The sequence below is a fragment of the Vulpes lagopus genome, chromosome 2 (assembly GCF_018345385.1).
Source record: "Vulpes lagopus strain Blue_001 chromosome 2, ASM1834538v1, whole genome shotgun sequence".
Taxonomy (NCBI): Eukaryota; Metazoa; Chordata; class Mammalia; order Carnivora; family Canidae; genus Vulpes; species Vulpes lagopus.
In genome coordinates this window covers 22,636,825-22,648,833 of record NC_054825.1, presented here as the reverse complement: position 1 = coordinate 22,648,833, position 12,009 = coordinate 22,636,825, and the positions used below count along the sequence as shown (strand labels likewise).

Genomic DNA, 12,009 nt, shown 5'->3' with positions numbered 1-12,009 from the left:
AGAGTGCAATCAAAGGTATTGATCCTGAGCTCTGCCATGACGTGAGGCTGCTCTCTGACAGGGGAAACACTCCTGCCAGACCAAGGCTGATAGGTAGACTTGCTGCAGTCTCCTTCAGGAATAGCCCTCCTGCAGGTCCTTCTCTCTCCATCTCTAGGTTCTCTTGTTCCAAGACACAGTACTCTAATTTTTCTTCAACCTAGTCATTTCTCACAATGTGTATATAAATGATTATGATACCTCCTGAAGGGATACCTGACATAAGAAAAACACCAAGATGCATTTTCCTCAGATGCTTGTCGGGTAAATGAAGGCAAGGCTCCCCTCACAGGCTATTTGGTAAGAAAGAGCATGTCATGGAACAGGTTCACAATTGAATAAATGGCACAATTTACAACTGAATAAACTAAAGATGAACTGAGGAAAGGGGATTTTTAATATCTCTCTCTAGTGGTTATAAACTGATTACATACCTAATTATTTATAAAAGTAATAGTTACTGAACACTTAATATGTGCAAGTTCTCTGCAAGGTACAATAGTTACCATCATCATCATCAGACAAAATAAGTTTTAAAAATCCATGTGAGGGGGATCCCTGGGTGGCGCAGCGGTTTGGCGCCTGCCTTTGGCCCAGGGCGCAATCCTGGAGACCTGGGATCGAATCCCACGTCGGGCTCCCGGTGCATGGAGCCTGCTTCTCCCTCTGCCTGTGTCTCTGCCTCTCTCTCTCTGTGACTATCATAAATAAATAAAAATTAAAAAAAAAATCCATGTGAGTTAAGAGAAGGGATAGATGATATCCAGGTAAGAGTCTCTAGAAAGACACCAGGCAAATGTTGGTGAGTTGAGCCTTAAAATACAAAGAGACTTAGGAGATGGAAAGAGGTGGCTAATGTTGGAGAAATATTCCACTTGGGAACAGCATGAGCAAAGGTATCCTTCAGTCAAAATACCAGTGTTTCTAGTCCTGGACCCAGCTTGATCGATATCTCTTCCTGGGCTGTGTAACATCATGGCCTGTGTCCACTCAACACAGCTGCTTTTAGGTCCCCAAAGCCAAAGAGAGCTATTCCGCTCATAGCCCTCCCTCAACTTCTCCTGAACAGCTTCTCATTCTCACCCTCTTCACATGCAATTTCAAATCCCTTTTTCCCTCAAAGAAAATTTCAGAAACACAGTTATCATGAGTGGCTGGGCTCTCAAGAGGAATTGAAGAGAAAGGGAGAAGCACAAGAATTGATAAGAACCAAACAAGGACAGCATTCTATGTTTACCTCAGTGTAGACACCAAAGCTAATGAATTCCAGGTAGACCATGGGAGGAAACAGCCTAAAGCCAGTCTCTAATGACATCCAGACCTAGAAGTGCTTACCTGGTGTTCCCATAAAAGCAAACAGGGAACTGAATTTAAAAAAAATAATAAAATAAGGCCAGTAAATTCCTGAAAGGAGACAGTTCTTTTTCCTTGGAGACAAACCAAATTATGCACTGCCTCTCTCACTAGCAACACACTCTGGCTCAAACATTTTTAAAAGAAGGCTGCTGAACATCTGCTGGGCAATTAATGGAATGCAGCAGCGTGCTGTAATAGTCCCTGGGAAGGTATTAGCAATCCTGCTTATGAGACATGAAATGTTGCAAACAGTGGTCCTTTCTCTCTCTCTCTCTTTCACTCTCTCTCTCTTTTTTTCCCCCAATTTTTATGTCCTCCTGCCTGCAGGAGGGATGAAAAGAAGGGAAAGGGAGTGAGGTAGAAGTTTGGCATCATATATTCTTCCTCACTGTGTCCTCTTTTCCCCTGGTATCTTCCTCCTCCTCTTCCTAGCCATCCAAATAAGAGTGTGCTGATTTTCACGTACAGAAATTGAGGCAAGTGTCTCTATCCTCTGGTCTCCCACCTCAGTGTCCCCCTTTTTCTAGGTATAAAAGGAGAGTATTCTCCTCCTATGTCTTAATAGACATAATCTACTACTCTGTTCAAATAGTTTACGACAATCCAGATGGGCCAGGGCTAACGTAGGGGCACTCTCCAGTCGGAGACTGATCCCTCACATGTTTCACTTCCTCACCAGGGGCATTGAGGAGGGCCCATCTTCACATAAACCTTGTCTTTTGTGGTGAAAGTCAGCCTGAGAGTGACACTGCACCTGTGTGTGGGGCCAATTCTACCATTCTTTTGAGGAACCTGGCAACACTCAACGTAGCCAAAGTTTCCAATTCCATTATCCTGTCCGCCTTTGATGTCTTCTCCCCATATTCTTCAAACTGGAGCTGATTATTCACATATAAGGCTACCTCTACTGCAGGCACTGAGCCAGTCATCATAGGAAGATCAATAAGGCCAGTTATTGAGGCTTTGAATTATCCTGCCAAAAGGTTCTACTAACTATTCCAATAGAGAAGAACCCTGAACAACCCATAATGGTTGGAAGTCAAGGACTTTTCTCACTTTCTCTCAATTGCCTAGTCTAACACTGGGGTTTGGCCTCAACTGCATTTTTATTTTAGTCTCTTGGTAATCCTGCATCATACTGATCTCTGTTGCCAGGTGTCTTCAAATCTTAGGGTGTTTACATGAGCTCCCAGTAACATAGCTTCCTTTGGCCACCTTCTTCTTCCCATAGATCAGAGTACTGCTTCCCAAGTTCCCAGTGATGGAATGAAGCATGAACATTAATTGGAGAAGTTTTCCAGATCTTTCCAACTTTGCTATCTGGAACTTACATTAGTGGAATTAAGCCTTCATGGTTATCGGGAATGGACTTTCTTTCCCACATGAAACTATGAATTCCACATGGATGCCTTTGCGTGCCTTTTCTGTGTTGGTTTCCCTGGCCAGGCCCTGGCTAAATCAGCTTCAGCTAATTACCACTTTTTTGATCCCTATTTTTCAGCCTGATCTCAGCTCTACCAATGGCCATTATAGGGAAGCTTCCTTAAGTAACATCTGAAATAAGGTTTCAAATTCAGCAAGATATTCAGAACCATCTATAGTGTGTGATGTGAAAGCCAGTTAAATAAAAATCAAGCACATAAAATAACTGATGGAAGAGAAGTATGGGAGGAAACAAATGTGTGAAATGTAGGTGGCCTTCAGAGCTATAGGGGTGAGCTTAGTTCTCTGCCTAATTTAACCTAAGATGGTCCCCTTTCCACCAGAGGCCCCTGGTAAACAGTAGGGGACTTCTTTCTAATAAAATCAAGTTACTCCACAGCAAAATATGTTGTCTGAAGATAGCATTCATTTAGAAACTGACTAGCTGTAAACCAAATGTTGTACTACAAGGGATGGTCTAGTTGGCCACATCCCTTCAACTCCAGAATTCATTATGGAATATCAGGCTCAGTTCTTTTTTACCTCTAAACTGAAAGGGAGCAAGTAGCTCTAGCTATTATAGGAGAGGATGATAGATTCAGTCTGCCACCTAAACAGGTGCCACCTAAACAGGCTGGGCTGTCTAATTAGATTAATTAGATTAATCAGTAAGTCTATTTAATATTTAAAAAAACCTCAAGTTGTTACTTTGCATTCATTTGAAAAATGTGTCAGTGGCTTGACTATCAGGATGACTACCACTGATGTTTTTGAACTCTGCTTCCTGGGATAGCCAGCCATATGTCATTGCCATGTGTCACCATCATTCACCAAAGACCAAAGGTCAACCTTTTGGTAGAAACAGCTAATCTATATTTTCAAATGCCTTGAGAGAAATTGGCAGCTTTATTTCATGCCTTAGGGTTAAAGGGTGCTGCCCTAGGTTTTGCTAAATTGTTTTCTATGCTCTCACACCTTCTAATTTTTAAAAAAAAATTTTAAAATTTAAATCCAATTTGCCAACATATAATACCCAGTGCTTATCTTATCATGTGCCCTCCTTAATGCCTGTCACCCATTTCCCCATCCTCCCATCTACCTCCCCTTCAGCAACCTTAGTTTGTTTTCCAGAGTTAAGAGTCTCTTATGGTTTGTCTTCCTCTCTAATTTTTCCCCACTCAGTTTGATCCCCTTCCCTTATGGTCCCTTTCACTATTTCTTATAATCCACATGTGAGTGAAACCATATGATAATTGTCTTACTCTGACTGACTTATTTCACTCAGCATAATACCCTTCAGTTCCATCTATGTAGATGTAAATGGTAGGTATTCGTCCTTTCTAATGGTTGAGTAATATTCCACTGTATATATAAGCCACATCTTCTTTATCCATTCATCTGTTGAAGGACATTGTGGCTCCTTCCACAGTTTAGCTGTTGTGGGCAATGCTGCTATGAACACTGGAGTGCAGGTGTCCCATCGTTTTACTATATCAGTATCTTTGGGGTAAATGCCCAGTAGTACAATTGCTGGATCATAGAGTAGCGTTATTTTTAACTTCTTGAGGAACCTCCACACAGTTTTCCAGAGTAGCTGTACCAGTTCACATTCCCACCAACAGTGCAAGAGGGTTCCCCTTTCTCCACATCCTCTCCAACATTTGTTGTTTCCTGTCTTGTTAATTTTAGCCATCCTGACTGGTGTAACACTTTCTCATTTTCTTCATGGCATTTTCATCAGCAATACAATTCAGAAAGTGGCATTTGTTAATTTGTTCCCTGCATGGCTTCCTTTCCCCAGTGATGGAAGCTTCATGAAGGCACAGACTATACTATGCTGAAGACATTGCTTGGTTCAGAGTTAGCAGGTGCTCAGTAAATGCCTGTTCACTGGATGAATTAGGATGGCAGGCTGAAGAATACAAAATTGGCCCTCCTCAATCTTCCTAGCTCTTAAGAGTCATCCTTCTCAAGGGATACTCTGAATTGGTCACACCTCATTCAAACATCTTGACAGCTTCCCAGAGCACACCAAAGTAAGTACAAACTTCAGCCTGGCATAGTCCACACTCCCCTTCCATATTCCATGCTCACAACAGTGACTTTTAAATATTTGTTTTATGTTTTTAAGGCAGTGGGATTTTTTTTCTAAACAAAGTATTTCATGAAACCCTAATAAACAAACAAACAAAAAAGATATGATCCAAACAGAAAAGAGGTCAGCAGCTAACCTGCTTGGCTTTCTTCTAGGCCTAGGCACTCCAGAAATACAAAGAATGGAGAATCTCCAGAAATCTCTAGAAATCCAAAGAATGGAGGTGGGAACTGCTGCTATTTCCACTTATCCAGCATCCCCAAAGCCCTGGAGACTTTCATACTCCTTCCTTGGGGTTTTGGTGCCTGAAATGGTCTCCTGAGGTCAATCCTTTCCATCCTTTCCCAAAGGCCACCTTCTCCGTGAAGCTTTGCTGTATCATTCTGACTACACACACTTTCTTTCTGCTTTAAGTTTTCTATACAACTTTGATTGTTAATAATAAAAAAAAGAAGGAAAATAATAGCTTACTATGTGCCAAGCACTACTCTGAGTGCATTACCTGAATTAACCTCATCCTCATGCAATCTCATGGACATAGATGCTCATGCCATTTCTAAGCCTCCAAGAAGTTAGGTCTCTTCTTAAGATCTACATGGCAAGTATGTGAGGGAGATAAGACCAATGATCTGGCTGCAAAATTGTAGAATCTAAGTGCTTAAGTATATTGCCTCTCTATATAAGCATTTATTCATTTTGCTCATCAAGATACCCTGCTATTGCCCACTTTCTGCACCACACCACACCACCATGACCATTACCATCAAACTATATCACACCACAATCAGATTATATGTTTTTTGAGGATAAAGACTATTTCCTATTGGCCTTTGTATTCCATGCAGCACCAGCACTGTACTCTGAAAAATAAGTACTCAATAAATATTGTTAATTTATTATTAACATAATACAATAACATCTATTTCTATACACTCGCAATTACCTGAATTATCACTGAGATTTCTAAAGAGCCTTAACAGGAGGATCTCCTCCCTACCCCAACCTTTTCCAGGTGAAGAGACAGAAGCTTAATGCTACTAAGATCATGCATGGCTCATTCAGGATTAATCTTGGTTAGGGCCCTGTGCAACTCGTAAGTCCTACTTAATCCTACTCATTATCCCAAAACTTAAAGAAAGAAAATTCTTCATAACGTAAACAACTGAAAATAAGGTCGTGCAGCAAGATCGGAAAAAAAATTATTTGTAAGGTTAACTTTATTTTTGAGACTTCTGTTGAGATGCAGCATGCCATCATTTCAGGATTAAGTATCTAGTTGATTCCCTGACAGTTTTTGCCAGCGACTAGGTAAGAAAGTCACCTTATTCTGCTGTCTTACGAGTCCCTATTAGGGCAAAAATGCCAAGCAAGGGAACCTCCAAAGACTGGTGCTCTTATTTGTCATGAGCGGTGCCATCATTTCATCTGTGCTGAAAAGGGAGACTGGGATCCCTCTGTGCTAGAGCCACCAGCCAGAAGCCAGGGACCTGGAAACTGACCTGCTGTTAAGTGGGCTGCGTGGACAAGGATTTGGACCCCGGGCTTCAGCTCAAAGTGCACCGAGTTTTGGTTGAGCTTGTGGATCAGCAGTTCTGATATCTGAAAGAAGAAGTGTTACAGTGAGTGCCACCAAAATCGCCATATCAAGTATAAACAAAAATGCTCAGAAATATTGACTGTAGTTACCAAGGCATTCTAATATTATACCTGTGAATTATATAAATGAGTCTTGTATGATTTTGAGTTTTTATTTATTTTTATTTTTAAAAAGATATTTATTTATTTATTTATTTATTCATTCATTCATTCATTCATTCATTCATAAGAAACACAGAGAGGCAGAGACATGGGCAGAGGGAGAAGCAGATTTCCCATGGGGAACCTGATGTGGGATTCTGTCCCAGGATCACACTGAACTGAAGGCAGATGCTCAACCACTGAGCCACCCAGGCATCTCTGATTTTGAGTTTTATTCCAGAATATGCATGCATAATGATTTTTAAACCATCATCTGAGTTTACATCCTCATTGCTACAAAATGGGACAAACTCTTAGTAAACACAAACATTTCTGCTCTTAAAAAGTCATCCTGTGTTATCCTACAGAAGTCACCCAGTTGTTTTTTTTCTTTTTTTATTATTTTTCATTTATTAGAGATTCAGAGAGAGAGAGAAGCAGGCTCCATGCTGGGAGCCCGATGTGGGACTCGATCCCGGGTCTCCAGGATCACACCCTGGGCTGAAGGAGGCACTAAACCGCTAAGCCACCAGGGCTGCCCTCACCCAGTTTTTTGAAAGAGCATTTGTTATACATGGACACTTAAAAGAAGTAATTATGTACAATTTATACATTATGGTAAGATTTGTATGCATTTATTTTACTTTTTGAGAGCAGACTCCATCTTATTCCTCTCTATGCTTGCTTCCCCTTCCCCTAACTGTACTCTGTGGTTTTCACAGAATAGATACTTTATGAATATTTATTGAACAGTAAATATAGTTCCACTAAAATAATAAATTATACAGTTGGAAAAAACTGTAAGCACAGTCTAAGTAATGCATGGGCTGATCCTGGTTTCCTGCTTATGGACATTAGCTGAGCCGCTGTCCGCTGACACATGTGTACTGGACAGACCTCTGGCATTCCGGGCCATGAAATATTTAACCCCAACAGAGGGCAAAGAGCCATGTTTGGGTAATAACAGCATAAGGACAGGTTTTATAGAAAAGGTAAAACTCTGTTCTGTTCACTTGCCTAAAGTAGAAAATTCAGCTCAATTTTCTTATCCTTCTGGACAATTTCTGAAAAACTATTAGGGAAAACTACACTCCTATTATTTTTCTAGACTCTTTATTTTTAATATTTTATTTAACATGCTATTGAGGTCTAATTAGATGCTTTTTGAGCACCATTTTTTCCCCTTTTATAAAAATTTGTTGAGATTCATTTAGCGCAGTGAGTTGCCAAAACAACACCTTTGATTGATCCTTTTATCAATTAAGCAGGGCCTGACGGCTTGGTTTGGATGCAGAGAGTCGCTGGCAGACCCTCCGATGGGTAATGGAACTGAACTGCCCTACAGATGAACTTCTTTGCTTAACAACAGGAACTTGGGATGATGGGTGGTGACCCGTGGTTGAGCACCTGGGATCCAGTGCAAGCTCAGCATCTCAAATGCTTTCATTTGGCAAACCATGCAGAAAAACAAGGTTGTGATACAATTATGTTGAAAACAACTTTATCCTATATGTTTGGCTCTATATTACTCTTTTTTCCTGGGCCCTGGGAATCTTCTGGAATGCTCCAGCTTTATAGGGACAGATTTCTAGCACAGACTATGTAGAAAGTTTTTCCTTTGTGATCTCTAAAGTATTGCAATATATAGGTTCTTACTCTATCTTATAATTCAATTGGTAAGGTCTTTACAGGAATCCGACAGGATATTTGGTAGAGATTAATCAGAAAGGTTTTGGCTAATGAAACAGACACACACAGACACACAGCCAGAAATGTGTGTGTGTGTATATATGTGTGTGTGTAAAATATACACGTTTACATACAAATACATATGTGTGTATGCATATGTACATTTATATTTGCAGAAAAATATTTTTATTCAAATGGGAAAGACTTGTCAGAAGTAATTAAAGAATTGCTCTGTTTTGCTGAGTCCATCATGTGGCCAAAAGGGAAATATGTATTCGCAAGAGAAAGATCTCTCAACTAGTTGAAGTGATATTTATTTCTTATTCCTGAGGATGTTTTTTCCTCAAGTGAGAGGTACAAATAACTAAACCAGAAAGTAGGGTTCGTCAGAACAGCCTATTTCTAATTTATAATCTCCATGAGAGTTCCTTGTGAAAAATAATTAACTTCTTGGATTTGTTTTGGTTTATAGAATTGGTTCAATGGATTTATCTGTATCATTTACAAAATTAAGCAGGCTATGCCAAAATAATCTGGTACGTTTCATGTATTTAACTTGCATCAAAGGACATGCAGTAAAGAACCCGTATCTGTGGGAAAGAAATTATGCACAAAAACAAAACTAAATGAAATGTACGTTGCATACAATAATCTCAATTAGAACCATGTAATTCTCTACTCAAATAAACAAGTAGGAAACTGTTGACAGATTTTCATAATTTTAAATGTTTTTCAAACCACTTGCAGAATTGTTTATTCTGTATTTTTCCATTAGATCATGAGCTGTTATATATTTTATATATAATATACATAAATCTTATATATGCCACATATTTCATACATATATATTGAACACGTTATATTTGCAAAGTTGTACATTTCTGTCTTTCTAACATAGCATGTCTTAGGTATTAGGGCTGGTATCTCTACGTAAAGGCCCATGGAGCTTACAGGATATACCTAAGTTTACTCAGTTAATATTTGAAGAGTTGACACCAAACTTCAGTTATGTTTGACTCCTAATCCTGGGGCATTTTCATTAGAAATATTTTCCTTGAACCAGCTGGCAAAAAAGAGAGAGCAAAAGATATGGGGAAGAGGACTGGCTGACCAGGCTTAGGATATTAAAAAAAAAAAAAAAAAAAAACAGAAAAAAACCTGCAGCATTTCACTAATTATGCTGCCATCTCTTATTCATCTGTGAGATGCACAACTTGCAACACCAGTCCCATGTCAGCTGACCAGTATGAGCTCCGTGACCAGGCAATTGCCAACCCTATCCTCTGGACTGCCACATTCTGTTCACCAGTCAATATAATTTGCAACATCTGGGAGAGACTTTGGCTATGAAAGAAGTGGAATAAACTGGAATCTGTCAGACAGGTGGCAGCAGCCTAAGTAGGAAGAACAAAACCTTGCATGATAGAAACTAAGTGGGATAATGTGTGACTGCTGGGACATTGAACTGCTAAAGCCAGTTCAATATATTTATTTTTCTCTCTCCATCCGGGGAAAGTGTGTTGTCTTAGCAAATTTTACGTATCCTTTGTGCTGTGATCCCTCTCCTGCTGCTCACCGACAGAGTCCATTTTCTACTCTCCTTCAGCTAAATAATCATGACCAAAGAAACATGTTATTCTTGGTATCCGCCTACTGGTAGACTCTGCCTGGGAGTCCAGTACAACCAGTTCCTACTGCAATTAAAGTACCGGTTAAAAATGCAGTGGGATGCAATAAAAACACTTGGAAAGCCACTATCCGCAGGGTGTAGCAGGAGGGATCTCCTACAGGAAAGACACCAATTCCCTTCTGTATCCTCTTCACAATGTATAAAATTTAGGTATGGCAATCAGAACAGGCTAGGTTAGGCTGGGGTAACAGTGTTAAAGCCAGAACTGGTCACATGGTTCTGCCACAGAAGAGGTGCCTGGTGCCACCCTACCATGTATCCAGAAGGAAATGAGCTGGAAATAGCCAACAGCAGTGATGGTTGCCACACAAAGAACACATTTGACACCTTAACAATGTTTAATGAAACCAATAGGAGAAAACACACTCTCAGATTATTCGAATGAAGTGTCAAACACTGAAACGTGAAAAAAGAGAAGTTTAAGAACAGAGAAGTTGGTAAATTTATGGAACATATAAGCCAAATAAGTGGTACAAGGTGAAACTCTAGGTGCAAAATGGTCTTTGGCAGGTTTATCAATGATAGAGCTATACTGGGCCAAAATACTAACATTTATCTCTGAGGTGGGCAGGAGGATGCAAACCCTGCTGAACATAAACAGCATTCTGGTGCCACGTTCAGAGATACTTGCCTGTAATGACCTTGGAGCTGACCCACTGGATCATTCCTGATCCTGTTACATTATTAAGCTCCTTTGAAATAGCAGTTGAAGAATCTTCCTTTTGGATTCAACAAAGAAAGAACTTTCCCAAATCAATCATACAGCCTAATTTTTGGATTAAATCATAGGGGGGTGGCGGCCAATGGAATAAACACTAATTCTAGTTAACACTAGCTTACCCAGATCCCTTCGTTCTTAGCACAAAAGAATCATCTTGATTAAAGTGACTAAGAAGTTGCCTGGGTGATATACTGAAGAAACACATTGGCTATACATATTTCCTGTATTCTCCATCACCTGCTCTAAATTTCTGTCTCCCTTTGCCATATTCCTTCCAGTCCAACTCTTAACCTAATCGACTCTCTTTCTTGTTTTAAAGATTTTTATTAATTTATTCATGAGAGAGAGAGAGAGAGAGAGAGAGAGAGAGAGAGGCAGAGACACAGGCAGAGGGAGAAGAAGGCTCCATGCAGGGAGCCTGATGTGGGACTCGATCCTGTGACTCCAGGATCACGCCCTGGGCCGAAGGCAGGTGCTAAACTGCTGAGCCACCCCGGGATCCCCACCAAATCTACTTTCAATGATAGTTTCCTGCTTTAATGATCTTCCTCATTAACTCCAGAGTATTTCTATGATTCAATTTCCCATGTTAAAAAAATATGAACAGGACAGATTACGTGGGTAATAGTCTGAGATTATCAATTATAGTTCATAATGAATCTTTAATTCCTTAAAATGTCAATTAGACTGTTCCATTTTCATAGGCACCTTTCCTTTTCTCTGGATTTTGGTTGTCCATTGGTCAAAGCATATGGTAACAGAAAGAGCCAAGGAGGAAATTCAATGTTAATGGTTGACAATTTTTTTCATGATCTTTTTGTTTCTTTTAAATGTTTTCATGCCCTTTAAGAATTCTGCAAGACAACATGCAGGCTCCATATCTCTCCAGCACAGTATCGCAAATAATCTTGACAGAACATGATGGTCTTTCCTCCCTCCAGGAGAGCCAGATACAAATCTGCTCACCTCTGAGGACTCAGAGAGATGCACAGCAGTACAGGCCTGGGGGAGGGGGAGGTTGCTCCATACCTGAGCAGCTGGGGCAGCAGGATGCACTAACCCTGATGAGGTCAGCTAAGGGCAAGTGAGCCTTTTCTCACTCCCCAGAGATCTGAAATAAAGACTGGTGGAACCCTTCCAGACAGAGGTCACTTGATTAACCCTGCCCACGTTATCCTGATAACAAGGTCAAGTACTTCTCACTGTGAGGAATTTTCAATTTATTTCACAGACAAGATAGCTTGATCTGAGCCAGCATGG

General features: G+C 40.2%; 1 protein-coding gene across 5 annotated transcripts in view; it reads right to left on the bottom strand.

The window, feature by feature from the left end:
• SORCS1 (sortilin related VPS10 domain containing receptor 1) overlaps nt 1-12,009 on the bottom strand; it is a 495,497-nt gene that overhangs the window by 15,745 nt on the left and 467,743 nt on the right. For all 5 annotated transcript variants that reach the window (XM_041746197.1, XM_041746198.1, XM_041746200.1 and 2 more), the window contains exon 24: nt 6,412-6,511. In XM_041746197.1, the coding sequence (XP_041602131.1) occupies nt 6,412-6,511 (100 nt within the window). The remainder of the gene's footprint in view (nt 1-6,411; nt 6,512-12,009) is intronic.